The sequence below is a fragment of the Carcharhinus amblyrhynchos genome, chromosome 23 (genome assembly GCF_965287045.1).
Source record: "Carcharhinus amblyrhynchos chromosome 23, sCarAmb.v2.hapA, whole genome shotgun sequence".
Lineage (NCBI taxonomy): Eukaryota > Metazoa > Chordata > Chondrichthyes > Carcharhiniformes > Carcharhinidae > Carcharhinus > Carcharhinus amblyrhynchos.
Window position 1 is genome coordinate 8,960,919 of NC_137346.1, and position 25,051 is coordinate 8,985,969.

The 25,051-nt window shown below is 46.3% G+C and overlaps 1 protein-coding gene across 1 annotated transcript in view; it reads right to left on the reverse strand.

The window, feature by feature from the left end:
- Positions 1–788: 788 nt before the first annotated feature.
- The window catches only part of LOC145357385 (multidrug and toxin extrusion protein 1-like), a 59,914-nt gene continuing 35,651 nt past the window's right edge, over positions 789–25,051 (reverse strand). Inside the window, exons 12-17 of the mRNA XM_080210704.1 lie at positions 21,740–21,815; positions 21,559–21,628; positions 16,442–16,574; positions 13,995–14,089; positions 8,169–8,250; positions 789–2,835 (exon numbers count right to left, since the gene is read on the reverse strand). Coding sequence (XP_080066830.1) covers positions 2,597–2,835; positions 8,169–8,250; positions 13,995–14,089; positions 16,442–16,574; positions 21,559–21,628; positions 21,740–21,815 — 695 coding nt within the window. The 3' untranslated portion in view covers positions 789–2,596. The remainder of the gene's footprint in view (positions 2,836–8,168; positions 8,251–13,994; positions 14,090–16,441; positions 16,575–21,558; positions 21,629–21,739; positions 21,816–25,051) is intronic.

Consider the following 25,051-nt stretch of genomic DNA (forward strand, 5'->3'; position numbering starts at 1 on the left):
AAGTCATTTCAATCTTATTGAATGATGGAGCAGGCTCGAGGGTCCGCTGATCCTTCTTCGGAGGTCATTTTTATGTCTTTACAGAAGACAATATCCATTTATTCATAAAAAGTTAAGAAATAGAGGGAATGGGCCATACTCTATCAATAACTAAGAGCATGGCTTTCTGATCTCCACTCAGCTTCCTATCTGATCCCCATTTCCATTTCCATTTACCTCTTTAGATCCCAGGAGTTTATTGATTGCAGTTTTGAATGCATTCAATGACTGAGCATCCACAGCTCTCTGGGATAGAGAATTCCAAGCATTTTCACAATCCTTGGAGTGGAGAAATTATTCCTCATCTCAGCCCTAATCCGAGGCGGTTTCCTAGAAACGTAGGAAATAGGAGTGGGAGAAGGTCATTTGTCCCTTCGAGCCTGCTCCACTATTCAATATGATCGTGGCTAAACCTGTATTTCAATGCCTCTATATCCCCGGGACATCTTTCAAGTCTTGCCATCTATTTCTTCTAGCTCTACCTAAGGGGAAATTGTCCTTTTGCAAACAATATTTGAGACTGAGACACTTAAGGAGATATTGGATCAAGTGAGCAGAAGCTTGGCTTAAGAGATAGATGTCAAAGAGTCTTAAATGAAGAGAGATGGGAGGTGAGATATTTAAGAAGGGTTCTCCAAAGCTTCAGGTGATTGGAGCTGAAGGAAGGGCAAGCGATCGTGGGACAATTAGAATCAGGAATTTGAATCAAAACTCACCAATCAGTAAATTTACTTTATTCTGATGTTCTGTTGGAGAAATTGTACACGCAGGCCCCTTCACACTGGGGCATATCAACAAACCCACAGTTCACATGAAAAGCATTGCTGGCACCTGCAGAGAAGGAATGAATCCTGGCAAGTCTTCGATCAGTGAGGACTTGACTTTATTTATTGTTTGCTGCGTTGTGATTAGCATTCAGTAAGAAACATTCTATTAAAAAAAAACATATTTCTTATAGAAAGGCACCATCCAAAATAAAACTCTGTGATACACTCAAATTTTTGACAGCACGTGTGACCCAATGGAAAACACGTTGGAGAAAGAATGATTATTATAATGATAATGTAGTCTTATCTCCAAAACACATTTGGTAGTCTTACCGTAGGGTGTTGATCCCTGAGAAATGCCATCATGAATTGTATTCACATTGGTAATTATTTTAATTCATTATTTAGTTAATTTACTCAGGTTTACAATCTTATTACTCCACAATCTTCAGCAAAGGATGGCTAATGCAAATTTTCTCTAGAACATTCTGACCCATTGGTCCAACTTGGAAGATCAGTCTTTTTCTTCTTCAGACTGACATACTGTCCAGGATTTTGCAGTGTTTAATTGTTTGATTGATCTTTGTTTGATTATGTTAACCTGTTCACTGAGTTATGTTCACTATCCTTGATTGCTTAAGCCTATGTGGAGCCTTTGAGAGCTAAAGTAAATATGAGCTACCAGAGAAAGAGCAACATCTATGGGACCTGAGCTCTAGATGTGCATGGAGATATCTTGTAATTGAAGGGCTATTTTAAAGTACTGAAAATAAACTTGTTGTAGACTTAACTAGTCTCATCTCTGTACTGTTCTGAAGTAAATCAAATATGTAAAATGTACAATAAATCAGCGAACACACAACAGCTTATTGCCAAGTGTTTTTTGGTGCAGCTGGGAATAGCTTTGCCTCAGATTCGCAAGGTTTAAGGTTCAATCCCCCCCTTCAAAGTTACATTGTGCTGTCGTCTTCCGACCTACAGCCAGAAACTTACAAGCCCCTGTCAGTTTCCACACCAATAGCATTGAGCGTCTCTGTAATCTACCACAATTGGACTTTGTAGCCTGAAGACGGGAGACCAGCTCAAAAACAGTTCCACCTTAAAAGCAGAATAATACATTGTGCATTACATGCTGAAGTGTTTCATTTGACCTACAGGTGAGCTAGTACCTAGAATGCCTGTTAACATCTAATAAGTGTGCCCATGGTGTCATGTTGCATTATTCTACCTCCTTGGACCTGGTATTTAGATGGTTAGAAATTGGTTACAGAACCCTGAGACAACTCTAGGATTCTATAGGCTTAATAGTACTTAAGGGAAATCAAATTTGGGCATGACTTTTTTCTAATTTGTTATTTATCAATAGTTATTACTAATGATACTCTATTTAATCTATACACCTATAAAACCATCAAGTTTCTGGAGTTGTGCTATCAACAAATCCCTGTTAATTCAGAATGTGGATACCTTTGGTTCTTTTATGGGTTGTGAACTGCCTACACGTTGCCAAGGCTACTCCATTTATTAGATAGCTGGAAGGAGATCGGACATTCCCTCTACACACTGATGTCCCAAGTGAACAGTGGCCTCTTGTTATCCAAATAAAAAACAGAAAGTGCTGGGAAAATTCAGCAGGTCTGGTAGCGTGCGTGGAGACAGAAACAAGAGTTGATGCGTCGCGTCCAATATGACCCTTTTTCTTCAGACTGCTTGGTATCCACTGGCCACTCCTCCCATGCTGCAGAATGTCACTTTGATCCCTGCGTTTCTCGGCATCATGTATCGAGGGTCTACGTGTGCTGTGCAATGGTTAATTGTATCGCCAGTCCAATGGCCAGTATAAGTGGTCCCGAAAGGAAGGCTAGACCACGACGGAGAATTAGTTGTTTTGTGGACAGGATTTCTCCGACGATGGTGACTCCGATTTCCAGCGCAGCTGCCTCTTCTCTCAGCTGTTCTGTGTCCGTGATACTCTCCACTTGGCTAAGGTTGGTTAACACAATGACAGCAGGGTCCTCTGCATGCAGTCCTGGAAGGGAAAATCTCAGTGAAAGATATGATGGAGCAAAGTGATTGCAGGAGCTTGGAGACTCAAATACAGTTTAATCATTCATGGGACGCAGACATCGCTGGCTGGGCCAGCATTTATTGCCCATCCCCTTTAGAATCCTACGGTGCAGAAGGAGACCATTTGGCCCATTGAGTCACCCTGGCCCTATCCCATAAAACTTCATCTATTTACTCTGCTAATCCCCCAAACAATAAGTGACAATTTAGCATGGCCAATCATAGAACATAGAATGTAGAACCTTCAAAATGCAGAAGGAGGCCATTCAGCCCATCAAGTCTGCATCAACGACATTCCCACCCTGGCCCTATGCCTGTAACGCACATATTTACCCTGCTAATCCCCTGAAACTAGGGTCAGTTTAACCTAGCCCACACATCTTTGGACACTAAGGGATAATTGAGCATGCCCAATCAACCTAACCTGCACATTTTTGGACTGTGCCAGGAAACCAGAGCACCAGGAGGAAACCCACCCAGACATGGGGAGAATGTGCAAATGGCAGCACAGACACCCAAGTCTGAAATTGAACATGGGTCCCTGGTGCTGTGAGACAACAGCGTTAAACACTGTGCCATCATGTCACCATTAAAATCAAACCACATTGCCAAGGCTCTGGAGTCACATGTAGGCCAGACTAGGTAAGGAAGGCAGATTTCCTTCCCTAAAGGACATTAGTGAACCAGATGGGTTTTTCCAACAATCAACAATGCTTTCTTGGTCAGAGTTAGACATTTTAATTCCAGATTTTTAGTGAATTTGAATTTAAGAACATAAGAACATAAGAAATAGGAGCAGGAGTAGGCCATCTAGCCCTTCGAGCCTGCCCCGCCATTCAATAAGATCATGGCTGATCTGTCGTGGCTCAGTTCCACTTTCCCGCCCTCTCCCCATAACCCTTAATCCCCTCTCTTACCAAGAACCCATCAACCCGCTTCTTAAAAATATTTAGCGAGGCAGCCTCCACCACTTCAACGGGCAGAGAATTCCAGAGATTCACCACCTTTTGAGTGAAGAAGTTCCTCCTCAACTCCGTTCTAAACCGCCTCCCCTTTATCTTGAGGCTGTGCCCCCTAGTCCTACTGTCTTTTTTGAGTGGGAAGAGTCTCTCCACCTCTATCCTATCCATCCCATTCATCATCTTATATGTCTCAATGAGATCTCCCCTCATTCTTCTAAACTCTAACGAGTACAAGCCTAGTTTATTCAGCCTCTCCTCATAGCTCAACCCCCTCAACTCCGGTATCAGCCTAGTAAACCTCCTCTGCACTCCCTCCAAGGCCAAAATATCTTTGCGCAGGTGCGGCGCCCAAAACTGCACACAGTACTCCAGCTGCGGTCTCACCAATGCCCTATACAGCTGCAGCAAGACCTCCCTACTTTTATATTCAATCCCCCTCGCTATGAAGGCCAGCATCCCATTCGCCTTCCTGACCACCTGCTGCACCTGCAAGCTGGGTTTTTGCGACTCATGCACAAGGACCCCGAGGTCCCTCTGCACTGTCGCCTGCTGCAGTTTTTCGCCCCGTAAGTAATAGTCCTTCCTACCATTCTTCCTACCAAAGTGGACCACCTCACACTTGCCAACATTAAATTCCATTTGCCATTTCCTGGCCCATTCGCCCAGCCTATCTAGATCCTTCTGCTCACCATCTGCTGTGGTGGGATTCGAACCTGGGCCCCCAGAGTATTACCCTAAGTCATAGATCATAGCATCCCTTCAGTGCAGGAGGAGGCCATTCAGCCCATCCAGTCAGCACCGACCACAACCCCACCCAGGCCCTATCCCTGTAACCCCATGTACTTACCCTGTTAATCCCCCTGACACTAAGGGTCAATTTAGCACGGCCAATCCATCTAACCCACACATCTTTGGAGTGTGGGAAGGAAACTGGAGCATCTGGAGGAAAACCCATGCAGACATGGGGAGAACATGCAAAACTCCACACAGACAGTCACCCAAGCCAGGAATCGAACCCGGGTCCCTGGCGTTGTGAGGCAGCAGAGCTAACCATTGTGCCATCACACTGACCTCTAGATTAATTGTCGAGTGACAATGCCACTGGCCCCCCCTAAAATCCTGTGAAAATTACCTGGTGGGTGATGCAGCCTTGCCAAGTATCAAGCACCATCTGCACGCAGACTACATCCAAAATTGGACTGGTTTTACGAAATGCTTTATTTCCTTGAGTTTTGCTCAGTGATTTTCATATTGCAGAGTGTAAAACTGCATCATAAATTACAGGCAAAGAGCTGTTAAGATGAGGAATAAGTGCCTCCACAGCCAGAGCTATCCCTCTCCAAGGCTGCATATCACCCAGTGTCATCCTGGTGTCTACGCAGTTTACTTGAAAAGATACGCAGGGTAGTTTGGACCTTCCCTGCCTGGTGGACAATTTAGATTGGCTGGTAATTAAAATCAGGCCAGTTGTAAAAGAACAAAGAACCGTACAGCACAGGAACAGGCCGTTCGGCCCCTCCAAGCCCATGCCGATCGTGATGCCCTAACTATAATAAAAAACCGTACTCGGTCCGTATCCCTCTATTCCCTCCCTATTCACGTACCCATCCAGATGCCTCTTAAATGTTGCCAATGTGCCCGCTTCCACCATCTCCTCTGGCAGTGCCTTCCAGGCACCCACCACACTCTGCACAAAAATCTTCCCCCACACATCTCCCTTAAATTTTCCCCTCTCATCATGAACCTATATTCCCCTGTAATCGACCCTGGGAAAAAGCCTCTGACTTCCACCCTGTCTATGGCTCTCATAATGTTTTAGGTCTCCCCTCAGCCTCACAGTCCCAGTTTATTCAACCTCTCTTCATAGCCAATGGCCTCAAGACCAGGCACTCTTGCCAAAGCTTAAAGAGTCATAGAGGTTTACAGCATAGAAACTTTGGCCCAACTTGTCCATTCTGTCCAGTTTTTACCACAAAGCTAGTCACAATTGCCCGTGTTTGGCTCATATCCCTCTATACCCATCTTACCCATGTAACTGTCCAAAAGACAAAATTGTACCCGCCTCTACTACTACCTTGTTCCAGACACTCACCTCCCTTTGTGTGAAAAAATTGCCCCTCTGGACCCTTTTGTATCTCTCCTCTCTCACTTTAAACCTACGCCCTCTACCTCCAGCTTCCATGTCCTTCTGATAGTGTGGCGACCGGAACTGCACTCAGTACTCCAAGTGTGGCCTAGCCAAGGTTTTATACAGCTGCAACATTACTTCCCCGCCCTTGTACTCAATGCCCCGGCCGAAGGAGTCCATCTGATTACGTCAATCTCCCAGTGAGCAGACTGGGTGAAGAATACTCACTAAACACACCCAATGCATATACGCTGTCGCAATGTTACTGGCTGACAATTTTGAGCTGTGCCCATTTCACAGCGGTTTATGGGAGCACCGTCGCCATCACGACCAACACAGCTGGCATCCCAGCCAAACTCCCCTTCTAAAGAGGGTAGTGTTGTTGGTAGATTTGCCCCATCTATCAATGGACACTAATACAACAGGGCATAGTTACAGCCTCTATCTGATTGCGGTGAACAATGATGGCACAGGTTGGCATCGAGGGCAGCATTCTCATTCTGTTTGTGCTGGTTTCCTTGATCCAATTCACTCCAAAATCAACGTACCCCACAGAAAGGGTCTCGGAATTTGAAGTGCAAATTAGATTCAGCGTGCGCCGAGTTCCTGTGACCTTTTACACCAGTCCAAAAATCAAAGAGTTATTGGACTGCTCGCAAAACTGCAAGGCGGTGGTGTAGCGGTAATGTCATTGGGTTAGTAATCAGGAGGTCCCAGACTAATGCTCCGGTGACATGGGTTCAAATCCCAACATGGTTGAATTTAAGGTGCGGCAAGGTGGTGCAGTGGTTAGCACTGCTGCCTCACAATACCAGGAACCAGGGTTCGATTCCGACCTTGGGTCATAAGAACATAAGAAATAGGAGCAGGAGTAGGCCAACTAGCCCTTCGAGCCTGCCCCGCCATTCAATAAGATCATGGCTGATCTGTCGTGGCTCAGTTCCACATTCCCGCCCTCTCCCCATAACCCTTAATCCCCTCTCTTATCAAAAACCCATCAACCCGCATCTTAAAAATATTTAGCGAGGCAGCCTCCACCACTTCAACGGGCAGAGAATTCCAGAGATTCACCACCCTTTGAGTGAAGAAGTTCCTCCTCAACTCTGTTCTAAACCGCCCCCTCTTTATCTTGAGGCTGTGCCCCCTAGTCCTACTGTCTTTTTTGAGTGGGAAGAGTCTTTCCACCTCTATCCTATCCATCCCATTCATCATCTTATACGTCTCAATGAGATCTCCCCTCATTCTTCTAAACTCTAACGAGTACAAGCCTAATCTATTCAGCCTCTCCTCATAGTTCAACCCCCTCAACTCTGGTATCAGCCTAGTAAACCTCCTCTGCACTCCCTCCAAGGCTAAAATATCCTTGCGTAAGTACGGCGCCCAAAACTGCACACAGTACTCCAGCTGCGGCCTCACCAATGCCCTATACAGCCGCAGCAAGACCTCCCTACTTTTATATTCAATCCCCCTCGCGATGAAGGCCAGCATCCCATTCGCCTTCCTGACCACTTGCTGCACCTGCAGGCTGGGTTTTTGCGACTCATGCACAAGGACCCCGAGGTCCCTCTGCACCGTCGCCTGCTGCAGTTTTTCTCCATGTAATTAATAATCCATCCTACCATTCTTCCTACCAAAGTGGACCACCTTGCACTTGCCAACATTAAATTCCATTTGCCATTTCCTGGACCATTCGCCCAGCCTATCTAGATCCTTCTGTAGACTCTCCCCACCCTCCGCACAATTTGCCTTTCCACCAATTTTGGTGTCATCAGCAAATTTCGACACCCTACACTCGGTTCCCTCCTCCAGATCATCTATATAAATGGTAAATAGCTGAGGCCCCAGCACCGACCCCTGGGGCACGCCACTGGTCACCATCCGCCAATCCGAATAGCACCCATTGACCCCCACTCTCTGCCTCTGGGTCACTGTCTGTGTGGAGTTTGCACATTCTCCCCGTGTCTGCGTGGGTCTCCTCCGAGTGCTCCAGTTTCCTCCCACAGTCCAAAGATGTGCAGGTTAGGTGGATTGGCCATTAATTGTCAGGGGGATTTGCAGGGTAAATACGTGGGGTTACAGGGATAGGGCCTGGGTGGGATTATTGTCAGTGCAGACTCGATGGGCTGAATGGTCTCTTTCTGCACTGTAGGGATTTTAGGATTCTGTGAATACCTGAACGGAAAGTTCACATTGTATTCTTCATACCTGTTGAAATGTCCTCAATCTGAGGATTCGAAGGAGTGCAAGTGGTGTCCACGGTGATCTTCATGCCTGCATTAACCATCGCCTTCGAAAAGAACACACATTCTCAGTTAAAAGGAGAAGGAAAGTGACTTTATACAATTTACAGCGACTCCTGTATCACTTTCCACAGCCACTGGGCAAATAGGATTTTTTTGATTCATTCATGGGACATGGGTGTTGCTGGCTGGCCAGATTTATTGCTCATCCCTGGTTGCCTGAGTGCAGTTGTGAGTCAACCACGTTACAGTGGCACAGTGATTAGCATTGCTGTCCCAACCCAGCTTCGATTCCTGGGTTGGGTCACTGTCTGTGCGGAGTCTGCACGTTCTCCCCATGCCTGCATGGGTTTCCTTTGGGGGCTCCGTTTTCCCACAGTCAGAAAGATGTGCTGGTTAGGTGCATTGGCTGTGCTTAATTATCGCCCAGTGGACCCAAACAGGTGCCAGGGTGCGGCGACTAGGGGATTTTTGCAGTAACTTCATTGCAGTGTTAATGTAACCCTACGTGTGACACTAATAAATAAACTTTACTGTGGACCTGGAGTCACAAGTAGGCCAGACCAGGTAAGGATGGCAGATTTCCTTCCCTAAAGGACTTTTCCAATAATTGACAATGGTCATCGGTAGATTCTTAATTCCAGAGTATTTTTGCTTAGTGAATTCAAATTCCACCATTGGCTGTGGCGGGATTCGAACCTGAGTCCCCAGAACATTAGCTGAGTTTCTGGATTAATAATCGAACGATAACACCATTAGACCAGCGCCTCCCTGCACAAAAGATTGGACAGAACTTCAAAAGTGGTGAAGAAGAGCCAAAAGATGGATAGGGAGGGAAAAGTTTATAGAGTACAGCAGAGGCTTGCTAGAAATAGCTATAGAAATATTTTAAAAAGGGCAGGGTCAGGAACGTGAGTGTTGGTCCTGTGGAAAGTATGACTGGGAATTAACAATGGCAAATAACCAGATGGGAGATGAATTGAATAAATATTTTGTATGGCTCTTCACTACAGAGGGAAGACTCTTGATTAAGAGGTGGTGAAAGGTTAGGAACGGGGGATTACTATCAGATCAGCCATGGTCTCACAGAATGACGGACCAGGCTTGAAGGGCCAATGGCCTATTCCTGATTTCTCATGTTTGTGTGTGTGTTCGTATCTCTCAATGTTTCTGCGCCCTTGACAGTGCATAGGTCAGACTTTCATCGGTTTCTGTAGCTAACTATTCCCGGAACAGGTCACGGGTCTGTCGCCAGGGACAGCCACACAGACAGACAGGCACTTTAACATAGCCAATCAGCACATCTTTCAGACTTTGAGAGGAAACCGGAGCACCCGCAGGAAACCCACGCAGACACGGGGAGAATGTGCAGACTCCACACAGACAGTGACCCAAGCCAGGGATCGAACCCGGGTCCCTGGCGCTGTGAGGCAGCAGTGCTAACTCACTGTGCCATCATATTTATATAACGATATATAACGTTTCACAGCTGAGTCTTATTTTGGCAAGGGACTTAACTACGTGGAATCAAACTATGTGGATGGAGTCAAGATACAGATCAGCCAGAATCTATTTGAATGATGGGATAGGTTCAAAGGGCTGAATGGCCACCTTCAACTGGTTTATTTGATAGTAAACCCACAAGAGCTTTTGGAAATGGTTTCCCTTCGTCAGGTGTGTGGAAGTTTCTGATCAGAGAGAGGCAGATAAAGACACACACAGTTTACAACATACTGATTAGAATGCAAGTCTTTCCAGCTAACCTGTTATTCAAGTCTTACAGGTGAAGACAATGCAGACATACAGTGGAGAAGGGTTCCATGTGAACAGCAGTTGAACATGGGCCAGTCGGTTGTAAGCTGTGTGTGTTTTTATCTGTCCTTCTCTGATCAGAAACTTCCACACACCTGACAAAGGGAAACCATTTCCGAAAGCTTGTGGGTTTACTATCAAATAAACCTGTTGGACTTTAACCTGGTGTTGTGAGACTTCTTACTGTCTTTACCCCAGTCCAACACTGGCATCTCCACATCACCTTCAACTGAGCAGAAACTGAGAGCCAAGTTCTGCACACATGAGGACAGCCTCAACCGGGATCTTGGGTTCATGTCACACTATCTGTAACCCCCATGACTTGCCTGAACTTGCAACATCTCACTTACTGTCCTGTCTGGAGACAATACACATCTCTTTAACCTGTGCCTAATGCTATCTCCACTCACACTATCTGTACCTTTAAGACTTGATTAGTTGTAAAGACTTGCATTCTAATCAGTATTCTGTAAATTGTGTGCGCCTTTATATGCCCTGTTTGTGATCAGAACTCTCTGTTCAACTGATGAAGAAACAGCGTTCTGAAAGCTAGTGGTGTTTACCACCAAATAAACCTGTTGGACTTTAACCTGGTGTAGTGAGACTTCTGACTGCATTAATTTGCTGCACAGCGCAGCTCAGAGGCCAGAGCCTGAAACTACATCGTGACAACTGAAGATAACAAAATGATTTATAAATGAGTTAGACAGAGCGAGATTGACTAAACAGTATACCACTGGTTATGAGTTATGTTTGTTCTAACTGTATATTTTATCTATTGTAAAGGCCTATAGTTCCCACAGATAAATAAAGACTATATTCATATCATGGGAACTTTGAGGGAAATTTCCCCCTGGACGGGGTTTGATGCGAATGGATGGGTTTCTTAGCTTTTTAAAATTCTTTCATGGGCTGTGGGCATCACTGGCTGGCCAGCACTTATTGTAAGAGGTCTGACAACACCAGGTTTAAGTCCAACCGATTTATTTGATAGTAAACTCGCAAGCTTTTGGGGTTTGCCCCTTCACATCAGCATTTATTGCCCGTCCCTAGTTGCCTGAGGACATCCAAGAGTCATTGCTGTGGCTCTGGAGGTCATGTGTAGTCCACACCAGGTAAGGATGACAGATTTCCTTCCCCACAGCGCATTAATGAACCAGGTTTTTTTAAAAACGAGAATTAACAATGGCTTTGAAGTCTTTTAATTCCAGATTTTAATTCAATTCAAATTTCACCATCTGCTGGGGTGAGATTCGAACCCAAGTCCCCAGAGTATTATCCTGGGTCTTTGATATACTCGTCCAATTTGTAAAATGAAGGAGACAGCCGTCAACTTCAGGGTGCATAGTGGAGAGCATGTCCCTGTCTACATTAATAGGGATGAAGTGGAAATGGTCAAAAACTTCACGTTTCTAGGTGTCCAGATCACCAACAACCAGCCCTGGTCCCTCCATGCCGAAACTATAGTTAAGAAAGCCTACCCACGCTTTGACTTTCTCAGGAGACTAAGGAAATTTGGCATGTCCGCTACGACTCTCACCAACTTCTACAGATGCACCTAGAAAGCATTCTTTCTGGATGTATCACAGGTTGGTATAGCTCCAGTTCTGTCCAAGACTGCAAGGAACTACAAAGGATGGTGAACGTAACCCAGTCCTTCACGCAAACCAGCCTCCCATCCATTGACGCATCCCATCACGCAGGGGGACATGGATATAGCTGAGGAGGACACTGGGTTGCAGGGGAGTAGAATTGACAGTGTTACAGTTGATAAGGAGGATAAAAAAAAATGGTATGTTAGCCTTCATAGGAAGGGGTATAGAATATAAGAGTAGGAGTCTGATGTTGCAGTTGTATAGAACGTTGGTTAGGCCTCACTTGGAGTACTGCGTCCAGTTCTGGTCGCCGTACTACCGGAAGGATGTAGAGATCCTGGAGAGAGTGCAGAGGAGATTTACCAGGATGCTGCCTGGTATGGAAGGGCTGGCTTACGAGGAAAGATTGAACGAACTTGGGCTGTTTTCCCTTGAGAGACGTCGGCTGAGGGGGGATCTAATAGAGGTTTATAAGATTATGAAGGGGATAGATAGAGTAAATGGTGGTAAGCTTTTTCCGCTATTAGAAATGGATAGAACGAGGGGTCACGGGCTTAGGGTGAGGGGGGCTAGGTATAAGACAAATATTAGAGGGCAGTTTTTCACGCAAAGGGTAGTGGGGGTGTGGAATGCACTGCCGAGTAAGGTGGTGGAAGCAGGCACGCTAGGGTTGTTTAAGAGTCACTTAGATAGCCACATGAGCGGTCTACATATAGGGGGATATAGCAGGCCTTACTAAACATTGTAGGCTTGGGAATACGTTTTTGCCTCAGGGATGTTACAGTCTTTGCCTGTTTAATAATGAATTTTTTGTCTCCACAGGCATTTAAGTCCACCTTGTTGACCAGCAAGGGGCATGCATGCGGCAGGTTGTAGTGGGCTGCTCTTGGATGTTGCTTCGGGAGTTGCCTATTGCTTCATGTCGTTAGTGTGCTTAAACTGGACCATCTCGAGGGCAACATGACAGCTCAGAGACTATCTCTGTTGCTGTGCGGACACATGGATTTGGGCCTGTGTCTGTGGGAGTTTGCGCGTTCTCCCCGTGGTTGCGTGGGTTTCCTCCGGGTGCTCCGGTTTCCTCCCACATCCCAAAGATGCGCTTTTAGGCTGATTGATTGGGTAACAAATTGTCCCTATATTGGACCTCCCTGATCCTCGCACATTAGGCGTAGACTAAAATCATGAATAGGTCACTGAGACAATGGGACGGCGGCGCGGGCTCATTGGGCCGAAGGGCCTGTTTCCCGTGCTGTGTTGTTCTTTGTTCTTTGTTCTTTGACTCTGTCTACACTTCCCGCTGCCTCGGTAAAGCAGCCAGCATAATTAAGGACCCCACACACCCCGGACATTCTCTCTTCCACCTTCTTCCATCAGGAAAAAGATACATAAGTCTGAGATCATATATCAACTGATTCAAGAACAGCTTCTTCACCGCTGCCATCAGACTTTTGAATGGATCTACCTGATATTAAGTTGATCTTTCCTAGTTATGACTGTCACTACATTCTGCACTCTCTCCTTTCCTTCTCGCCCACGTACTCAATGAACAACATTGCTTTGTCTGTATAGTGAGCAAGGAACAACATCTTTCACTACATACTAATACATGTGACAATAAGTGTTAGCACTGCTGCAACACAGCACCAGGGACCCGATTCCAGTCCTGGCCTTGGGTCACTGTGTTGAATTTGCACATTCTCCCCGTGTCTGCATGGGTTTTCTCTGGGTGCTCCGTTTTCTTCCCACACTCTAACGATGTGTGGGTTAGGTTCATTGGCCATGCTAAATTGCCCTTTAGTGTCAGGGGGATTAGCTAGGGTAGAGGTGTGGTAGAACTTGGGTGAGTTTGTGGTCGGTGCAGACTTGACCTCCTTCTGCACTGTAGAGATTCAATGATTTGATGAATAATAAATCAAAGCAAAAATCAGTGATGATACCACCGCCTCCTGTGAGGAGGGGGGGGGTGCTGAGGATGCGAGGGGGTGAGGAGGGGAGGGGGGAGGAGGGGAGGATTGAGGAGGGGAGGATTGAGGAGGGGAGGATTGAGGAGGGGAGGATTGAGGAGGGGAGGATTGAGGAGGGGAGGATTGAGGGGGAGGGGGAGGAGGGGGAGGAGGGGGGGAGGGGGAGGAGGGGAGGAGGGGAGGGGGTGAGGAGGGGAGGGGGTGAGGAGGGGAGGGGGTGAGGAGGGGACGGGAGGGGAGAGGAGGGGACGGGAGGGGAGAGGAGGGGACGGGAGGGGAGAGGAGGGGAGGGGGGAGGAGGGGGGTGAGTGAGGGAAGGTGATATTGAGCTGCAGGGAAGGCAATGGAAAGCAGAGAATAGAAAGAGCGGTGGAAACCTCCATACTGATGTCATTACTAACCTCTGTGAGCTGCACTCACCTGGTCAGATACTTTATTCCAGTTCATTTTAGCAATCACAATTATAAAGAAGACTGTTTGTACAACAACACAAATAAACAGTCCCGACCAAAGACCTGCAAAATCATAATGGTGCAGTGAATACACAGGGCACATTGCTGATATTCTAGCGATCCTACACACACACACACACACACATATCAGTTGACTGGACCTCCCCAGGATTTTAATACCACTCGTCTCCACTGGCGATCGTTAAGATCAGTTGAGAGCGACGTTATTCAAGCCTTTCCATAACTTACAAAGCACAAGTCAGAAGCGTGATGAGGATTTCAGCAACACTCATAAAGCTCAGTACCATCTAGGTTGATCCTGGAGTTGAGAGGGTTGGCTTAAGAAGAGAGACTGAGTAGACTGGGGCTATACTCATTGTAATCTAGAAGAATGAGGGGAGATCTTAAGGAAACATGATCAGATTATGAAGGGAATAGATAAGATAGAAGCAGGGAAGTTGTTTCCACTGGCGGGTGAAACTAGAATTAGGGACCATGGCCTCAAAATAAGGGGGGGACAGATTTAAGACTGAGTTGAGGAGGATCTTTTTCACCCAAAGGGTTGTGAATCTGTGGAATTCCCTGCCCAGTGAAGCAGTTGAGCCTACCTCATTGAATGTTTTTAAGGCGAGGATAGATACATTTTTAAACAGTAAAGGGATTAAGGGTTATGGTGAGCGGGCAGGTAAGTGGAGCTGAGTCCATGAAAAGATCAGCCATGATCTTATTGAATGGCGGAGCAGGCTCGAGGGGCCTACTCCTGCTCCTGGTTCTTATGTAGGACAAAGCAGACTACTTGATTGGCAGCCCACCCACAATCTTACACATTTTTTCCCTCCCACCACTTGTGAGCGTTGGCTGCAGTTTGCAACATGATGCAATGCAGTAACTCAGCAAGGCACCTTCAACAGCACTTTGCCTTTCCTTCACCTCCCAACTCTCCCAGGGCAGTGGCACTGAGCCAGTCACATGGAATTAGACTGTGGTTTGCCTTTCCTTCACCTCTGTGGTGAGGTATGACCTCTGACCTTTACTCAACTCTTGACCCTGACAGGTCAACTGACACCAAGAGCTTTATTACATGGGAAGGCCATTGATGCTTTGCGTGTGATTCAATGGCCTTTGCACTTTATCCCTTCACCTGCAAAGAACCAGTGGACATTTTGTGAAGCATTTGTCATTTGTTTTAAAAATTAATCCCTGGGATTTGGGAAAGTCTGACATTAATCCCTAATTACTCTTGAAGAAATGATAATGGACTTCCTTCTTAAACCATTGTGTAGAGAAGTGCCCTCGGCGTTTTTAAAAAGGGAGTTCCCACATTTTCACACAACAATGATGTTGAAATGGTTAATATACAATCAATGTCAAAATGGTGCCTGACTTCGTGGAATCATAGAATCCTCTGGTGCAGAAGGAGGCCATTCATCCCATCGACTCTGCACCAACCACAATCCCACCCAGACCCTATCCCCATAATCCCATGCACTTACCTTAGCTAGCCCCCCCTGACACTAAGGGGCAATTGACCATGGCCAATCCACCTAACCTGCACATCTTTGGATTTGAAATTGGATTTGCCAAGCTGATGACCCTCTCTTGTATCTGTTGCCCCCTGCCCTTCCAGATGGCAGAGAACAAAGAACAGTACAGCAGAGGAACAGGCCTTTGGAACTCACGGGGGGGTTATCACAGAGGGAAAATGGCAGGCGGTGCCGTTCCCATGTATCTGCTGCCCTTGTCCTTCTAGATGGTAGAGATTACAAGTGCTGTTGATTTGGCTTGATGAGTTGCTGCAGTGACTCTTGTGCTTAGTACAAAGAACAGTAGAGCACAAGCACAGGCCCTTCAGCCCTCCAAGCCTGTGCTAACCATGATGCCTGCCTAAACCAAAACCATATGCACCTACAGAGCCTGTATCCTTCCATATGTGTGTATCTATCTAGATGGCCCTTAAATGCTACTATTGTACCCGCTCCCACCACCTCCCCGGGCATCGCGTTCCAGACATTCGCCACCCTCTGTGTAAAAAAAGCCTCTCTAAACTTTTCCCCATGCACCTTAAACCTATGTCCCCAGGAACTTGACTTTTCTATCCTGCAAAAGAGCCTCTGACGATCCAAAGAGGTTGTGTAATAAAGCTCTTGGTGTCAGTTGACCTGCCAGGGTCAAGAGTTGAATAAAGGTCAGAGGTCAAGAGTTGAGTAAAGGTCAGAGGTCATACCTCGCCACAGAGGTGAAGGAAAGGCAAACCACAGTCTAATTCCATGTGACTGGCTCAGTGCCAGTGCCCTGGGAGAGTTGGGAGCAAGGTTAATGCGAACTTTCGCATCAAGGGTACATTATATCGCAATAGGGCGACTCAATAGAGGAAACAAAAATAACTGGGAGAAAATATCAAAAGTAAACTCCTACCTTGCACACCAAGATGTGCAGCAAACATCAGTGTGACCCCAAGGGGAAACCCAATTGAATAAAAGCCCACTAGATTACCGATCGCCCCCAGCTTCTGCTTCCCAACTCCTCTTAGCACTCCACCGCTTACAGTCTGTAGGACAAAGCACAGGTTAACAATACATCATCTTATCAAGTCACTTCAGAGACATAGATTCTTTTTGCTTTAAGAGATGTCCTCCCAAAGGGTGGTCTAATCAATGGATGGGATTTTACAGCCTCGCTTGGCCTGAAAAATCCCACCCGAGTTCAAACATTCCATTGTCCATCCCTCGCCTGCTCCGATTCCCATGGACCTTCCCATTGTCCATCCCTCGACCACTCCGATTCCTGTGGACCTTCCCATTGTCCATCCCTCGACCACTCCGATTCCCGAGGACCTTCCCATTGTCCATCCCTCGCCTGCTCCGATTCCCGTGGACCTTCCCATTGTCCATCCCTCGCCTGCTCCGATTCCCATCGACCTTCCCATTGTCCATCCCTCGCCTGCTCTGATTCCCGTTGACCTTCCCATTGTCCATCCCTCGCCTGCTCTGATTCCCGTGGACCTTCCCATTGTCCATCCCTCGCCCGCTCCGATTCCCGTTGACTTTCCCATTGTCCATCCCTCGCCTGCTCTGATTCCCGTCGACCTTCCCATTGTCCATCCCTCGCCCGCTCCGATTCCCGTTGACTTTCCCATTGTCCATCCCTCGACCACTCCGATTCCCTTTGACCTTCCCATTGTCCAGCCCTTGCCCGCTCCGATTCCCGTTGACTTTCCCATTGTCCATCCCTCGCCTGCTCTGATTCCCATTGACTTTCCCATTGTCCATCCCTCGACCACTCCGATTCCCATCGACCTTCCCATTGTCCATCCCTCGGCCACTCCGATTCCCGTTGACCTTCCATTTGTCCATCCCTTGGCCACTCCGATTCCCATGGACCTTCCCATTGTCCGTCCCTCGCCCGCTCCAATTCCCGTGGACCTTCCCATTGTCCACCCCTCACCCGCTCCGATTCCCATGGCCGGCGGGCCAATAAAATTCCAAGGAATGTATCTAAAACAGAAAGACAAATACATTTCTACAGCACCTTTAACAATGTAGCGTCTCACAATCTTAGAAATCCTACAGTGCAGGAGGAGGCTATTCGGCTCATTGAGTCTGCACAAATTCAGAATCTCAAAAAGGTCCACACCCCCACTCATCCACCTGCCCCCTAATCCCCATAATCCCCAATCCACATTACCTACACAACTTGGGACAGTAAGGGCAAGTTAGTGTGGCCAGTCCACCTAACCTGCGCATCTTTGGGCTGTGGGAAGAGACTGGAGCACCCGGAGGAAACCCACATGAGGAGAATGTGCAAACTCTACACAGACAGTCACCCAAGGCCAGAATTGAACCTGGATCCTGCGTTACGAGGCAGCAATGCTAACCGTTGTGTCACAGTGCTGCCCAAATAGCTAGCAAAGTAGTCACTACTGCAACATGGGACAATGAGCGACCAATTTGCGCATTGTGATAGCGACCAGATCATCCAGTTTTAACAATGTCAATGACGGGATTGACCCAGGACACTGGGAATGACTTCCCTGGTCTTCTCTAAGGTAGTGGCTGTGGGATCTTTCTAATCAACCTGGAATTGTGAATATGGTGCCTCGATGGCAGATGGAATACAACGTGGGAAAGTGTGTGGTTATGCACTTTGGGGGGAAGAATTGAGGCGTAGACTATTTTCCAAATGGGGAAAGACTTCGGAAGTTTGAAGCACAAAGGGACCTGGGAGTTATAGTTCAGGACTCTAAGATGCAGGTTCAGTCGGCAGTTAGGAAGGCAAATTCAATGTTAGCATTCATGTCGAGAAGGCTGGAATACAAGAGCAGGGATGTACTGCTGAGGCTGTATAAGGCTCTGGACAGAACCCATTCGGAGTATTGTGAGCAGTTTTGGGCCCCGTACCTAAGGATGGATGTGCTGCCCCTGGAGGGGGTCCAGAGGAGGTTTACAAGAATGATCCCTGGAATGAAAAGTTTGTCACATGAGGAGTGATTGAGGACTCTGGGTCTGTACTCGATGGAGTTAAAAAGGACAAGGGGGGGGGGGATCTCATTGAAACTTACAGAATTCTGAGAGGCCTAGACAGAGTGGAGAGGGTGTTTCCCCAAGTGGGAGGCACTAGAACTCAAGGGCACAACTTCAGAGTGAAGGGACGATCTTTTAAAACTGAAATGAGGAGGAATTTCTTCAGCCAGTGGGTGGTGAATCAGTGGAACTCTTTGTCACAGAGGAGGCCAAGTCACTGAGTGTCTTTAAGTCAGAGATAGATGGGTTCTCGATTAATAAAGGGATCAGGGGTTATGGGGAAAAGGCAGGAGAATGGGGATGAGAAAAATATCAGCCGTGATTGAATGGCGGAGCAGACTCGATGGGCCGAGTGGCCTAATTCTACTCCTGTGTCTTATGGTCTTAATGTGTAGCTGGAGACCCACAGCACGCGAGGAGGAGAGTGCGTCAGCTGTAACCCAACAAATGCTTTAAACAAAAACCAGCGCTTATGTACTCATAACAAAGCTTCACTGGAGTGTTTCTCAAATTTAACTCTGAATTACACAGGAAGCTTTAAAAAATTGGGCATTGTGGTTACCACTTACAGGAGAGAGAGAGTGTGGTTTAGGGAGGGATTACAGAGCGTGGGCCCGTGTTAACTCCATCCCAAGCCAGTCAGTGAAATATGAACCTCAACACTAATACCTTTCTCAATAATAGATTTATTGCCGGAATGCAGCATTACACGGTAATGGATGAGAGGGAGTGTGGAAGGATATGGTCCAAGTGCAGGTCAGTGGGACTAGGCAGAAAAATGGTTCGGCAGATCCAAGAAGAGCCAGGAGGCCTATTTCTGTGCTGTAGTGTTCTGTGAGGGTTTCCTCCGGGTGCTCCAGTTTCCTCCCACACTCCAAAGATGTGTGAGTTAGTGGATTGGCCATGCAGAATTGACCCTAAGGGGGATTAACAGGTGAGATTATGGGGATAGGGCCTGGGTGGGATTGTTGTCAGTGCAGGCTTGATGGGCTGAATGACCACGTTCTGCAATGTAGGGATATTATGATGGACTTATTGATGGCCAAGCCCTAGAGTTGGCTCAGTCTTTCTTCGTACGCACGCTAGGCATTTAATTAAACAATGTCCACGGGTCTTAACAACATAATTCATGGACAATTAATACCCAGGCAACTGAAGGCATGGCCGTCAGCAGAGTGGAAAAGATATCTGTGATGTACAAGAGGCCCAAATTGAAGGAAATCAGCCCTGAGAGATGCGGAACTGGGGAAGGGTGCGGGGATATAGGGAGGGGAAGACCATGGAGGGGTTTGGAAACAAGAACTGGAACTTTAAATTTGAGGCAATTAGTGTAGGTCATTGAGTGTGTTGAATGTTTTTAAGGCAAGGGTAGATAGATTTTTGAACAGTAAAGGAATTAAGGGTTATGGTGTGCGGATGGATAAGTGGAGCTGAGTCCACGAAAAGATCAGCCATGATTTTATTGAATGGCAGAGCAGGCTCGAGGGGTCAGATGGCCGACTCCTGTTCTTAGTCTTATGTTCTTCTTATGTTGACCGCAGGCCAATGATACGAGTTATGGTGTGGGCAGGGGAGGGTCAGAGGAGCTCAGTACTTCTGAGGAGAGGCTGGTCAGGAGAGCATTGGAAGGTTAAGTCTGATGGGGTCAAAGTCATGGATGGAGGGTTTAAACAGCAGATAAGTGGAGGCAACAACAGTGATTCAGAAAGACAGCTTAATTTAAAGGATTGAAGGTAACAGTCAGTTCACTACATGGTTTTATGTTGATTCCTTCAGACTGGCCAGTTCACTATTTACAGACAGCTCAATACAATTGTAATTTATTTTGAGGATTTGCTGATGGCTGTCAAAACTTAACAATAAATAGCGCTGTTACTGAGATCCACTGGCCATCTCAATCTGTAAGCATACCTCACAGGAGTGGCAACAGTTAATGAGTGGCACAGTGGCCCAGTGGTTAGCACTGCTGCCTCACAGCACCAGGGACCCAGGTTCAATTCCAGCCTCGGGTCACTGTCTGTGTGGAGTTTGCACATTCTCCCTGTGTCTGCGTGGGTTTCCTCTGGGTGCTCTGGTTTCCTACCACAAAGGTGTGCACATTAGCCACGGTAAACTGCCCCTTAGTGTCCCAAGATGTGCAGGTTAGGTGGACTGGCCATAGTAAACTGCCCCTTAGTGTACCAAGATGTGCAGGTTAGGTGGATTGGCCATGTTAAATTGCCCCTTAGTGTTCCAAGATGTCCAAGTTAGGTAGATTAAGCATGCTAAATTATCCCTTAGTGTCCCAAGATGGGTAGGGTAGGTGGATTGGCCATGCTAAATTATCCCTTAGTGTACCAAGATGGGTAGGGTAGGTGGATTGGCCATGCTAAATTATCCCTTAGTGTACCAAGATGGGTAGGGTAGGTGGATTGGCCATGCTAAATTATCCCTTAGTGTACCAAGATGGGTAGGGTAGGTGGATTGGCCATGCTAAATTACCCTTTAGTGTCCCAAGATGGGTAGGATAAGTGAATTGGCCATGCTAAATTACCCTTTAGTGTCCCAAGATGGGTAGGATAAGTGAATTGGCCATGCTAAATTACCCTTTAGTGTCCCAAGATGGGTAGGATAAGTGAATTGGCCATGCTAAATTACCCTTTAGTGTTGCAAGATGTGTAGGGTAGGTGGGTTGCCTATGGTAAATGGGCAGGATTATGGGACCTGGATGGGGGAATGTAAGGATGTGGAACTGGATAAGATGCTCTTTCGGAGAGTCGGTACAGACTTGATGGGACAAATGGCCTCCTCCTACACTGGTTTCCTCTATGGTTTCCTCCTCGCTCTTGTCACTCTGCCTGAAATAAACCGAACACTTCTGGTGCTGCAAGTGGCAACTTTGAAATGGAAATGCAAACAGAGAGTGGTCTTTAGCTATTGCGGCTAACATAAACAACTGCCCCGTTTTAAACAGGGGCGGCTTTAAGGGGTGGAGAATAGCTCGGTGAATAAGGACTTTGTCGAAACACTCACAGCTATGGCTTCGAACCAGTGGAAAGCAGCAACTACTGGGTCAACGTCAGAAACTAACTGAATAATATCTCTGCGAAAGGAGGAGAAAGGTGGGTCAGAGAGCTTATCACACATTGCGGAATTCATTCTTTATACAGCGAAAGCAAATGAATTCTGTAACACTTCAGCCAGTTTTACTCACCTGTCAGTAGTGAAGATATAACCTAACACACTTCGTGAAGCTCCCAGTATCATTGCAATCAGCAGGGAACAGCAGCCTGTTGGGAGGCATGGAAAATGAACAACTATTTACAAGCATAGCGCCTTTAACAAACTCACAATACGGTACACAGCAAGATCCACACACAGCGACATGACCACATAACCTGCTTTAGTCAAATTGGTCGAACGATGCATATTGAACAGGATATAGTTAAAGTTGCTTGGTTTGAAAACACACTGAAAAAAAAATAAAAACAGAAATAAAACAGGACAAAGTCAGATAGAACCATACAATTCCTACAGTGCAGAAGGAAGCCATTCAGCCCATCGAGTGTGCACCAACCACAATCCCACCCAGGCTCTAACCCCATGCATTTGCCCTCGCTAGTTCCACTAACCATAAGGGGAAATTTATCGTGGCCAATCCACCTAACCTGCACATCTTTGGGCTGTGGGAGGAAACCGGAGCACCCGGAGGAAACCCGCGCAAACACGGGGAAAACATTTTATTTAATGTGACAAGTAATCTTACATTAACACTGCAATGAAGTTGCTGTGAAAATCCCCTAGTCGCCACACTCCGGCGCCTGTTTGGGTACACTGAGGGAGAATTTGGCACGGTCAATGCACCTAACCAGCGCGTCTTTCAGACTGTGGGAGGAAACCAGAGCACCTGGAGGAAACCCACGCAGACATGGGGAGAACATGCAGACTCTTGCAAAGACAGTGACCCAAGCCAGGAATCAAACCTATGAGGCAGCAGTGCTAACCACTGTGCCACCGTGCCACCCCCAGATTTGGGGGGGGGGGGGGGGGGTGGAGTTATTGTGTTCCACTCACCACGGGAATCGGAGCAGGCAAGGGGCGGACCATGGAAAGGTCCATTGACCTTGGGAGGATTTTCCGGTTTTTGGGATGAAAACGGCCAGAAAATCCTGTCCAATGACTCTTCAAGTTTTGATAAAGAATTTATGGTGACTGGTGGCACAGTGGTTGGCACTGCTGCCTCACAGAGCCAGGGACCTGGGTTCAATTCCCGGCTTGGGTAACTATCTGTGTGGAGTCTGCACATTCTCCTTGTGTCTGCGTGAGTTTTCTGCGGGTGCTCTGGTTTCCTCCCACGGTCCAAAGATATTCTGGTTAGGTGCATGGGCCGTGCTAAATTCTCCCTCGGTGTACCCGCACAAGGGCGTGGCGACTAGGGGATTTTCACAATAACTTCATTGCAGCGTTAATGCAAAGCTACTAGTGACCCTAGTAAATAAACCTTCCCAGTATTATCAGGACAGGCCTATTCTCCTTGCGGGTGCTGACTCCCCGGTTGTCGCTCTTTACAAAGAGTGCTGTCTCAAAACTATATCAGAAGGGATTCCACGGCATGGTGGATAGTATTGTCTTCATGTTTATGGTTTCAACCATCTTAGGGTCAATGTCCCCAGATTTGGCATTATTATAATAGAGCCTCACTATCTGAGTGTATGCATTTGGAAAACCCAAGCCTAGTTGTGGGAATTGAGGCAATGCTCCAATGAAACTATCGAGGTGTTGTCGTCCATTGTGCTGCTGGTGTTGACTGCTGTACTACTGACTGCTTACAGCGGACATGAACATCGGCATCATTGCATGATTTTGTTGTACCTCCAGTTCTAGAAGAGACTGAACACTCGGTATGTTGTTGCTGCGACTGTCAGAATATGAACGTGTGATGTTAGTGTACCTTTAAGAAAGTTTTTTTTTTAAACAAACATGATTTTTGCAGCTGTAATGATTTTAATCAGGCAATTGAGGTTGGGCTGCTTGAAGATGAGCTCCCTGACTAAGGGCCCAAGTTGATGGGCCAATCAGGGAGCTCCATGCTCTGTAGTTGAAAAGGTGTGTCAGTTCCTCTGGCACTCCAGATGCAGACTGCATGCTGAGAGCACTCTGTATAAAGTTGTTGGATCCTGTAAATAAAGGAATTTGGAAGAAGGGATTTCCACCTCCAACGACTTACAGCTCACAGCTTCAGCCATGTCATTGGTGTTGCCGGGCTGACTACAATGGGTCCTTTAATTCCTACTTCAATATCTTAAGTGGGGTTGTTTGTGTTTACTCTGGGATTAGTTTTACGATCCTGCATTGTTAGGAGAAAAGATCAAGTGTTTTTGGACAGTTTTTTTTCCCCAGTGAGTTTAAGATTTCAGTTTGGAGAGTTCTGAGGCTATCGTTTACTTTTTAGTTTTAGAAGGGGCATCAAGCAAGAAAGAAACTGAAGTCTCTCTCTCTCTGTCTCTGTTCTATTTGGAAATTCTGCTGGTTATCTAAAGGCAACGTTTCGCCTTCCGGAAGAAAGTATAAGCTTCGAAAAGATGGAATTCCAGTCAAGTGAGATTTTAACCTATGCTGTGTTAAGCCTGTGAAAAGGGTTTTGTCTACGAAAGGTTTTGATTTGTTGGAACAATTTTAATATTCATTTAAGGATTAATATTATGATTCTTTTCTTTCTGTTTTTTTTGCTTGTAATTGACAAAAGGTATTGCTAATTTTCTTACTATACATGTTAACTATATCCTTAAATAAACTTTGTTTGATAAAAGCTGCCTGGTGGATTGTTGAATTAGACCTGAATCGGAACATCTCATGCTTATCCTAGTCAAATTCAAGATGCAAAACTTATGGTTCAGGCAGACTTCATAGAACACTTTGGAGCTTCTGACCAGAACCTTAACACTCTCTAATGTGCTCTATAAACGGTATGCTTTGTCAGTATAGCGCACAAGAAATAATATTTTTCACTGTCCCAATACATGAGCTTTTATCAAACAAACTTTATTTAAGAATATAGTTAACATGTATAGTAAGAAAATTAGCAATACCTTTTATTAATTACAAGCAAAAAAACAGAAAGAAAAGAACCACAATATTAATGCTTAATTGAATATTAAAGTTGTTCCAACAAATCAAAACCTTTCATTGACAAAACCCTTTTCACAGGCTTAACACAGCATAGGTTAAAATCTCACTTGACTGGAATTGAGTCTTTTCGAAGCCTGCACTTTTCTTCTGGAAGGCAAAATGTTGCCTTTAGATAACCAGCAGAATTTCCAAATAGAACAGAGACAGAGAGAGAGACTTCAGCTTCTTTCTTCTTGATGCCCCTTCTAAAACTAAAAAGTAAACTGTAGCCTCAGAGCTCCCCAAACTGAAATCTTAAACTCACCGGGGATAAAAACTGTCCAAAAACACTTGATCTTTTCTCCTAACAATGCAGGATCGTAAAACTAATCTCACAGTAAACACAAACAACCCTCAC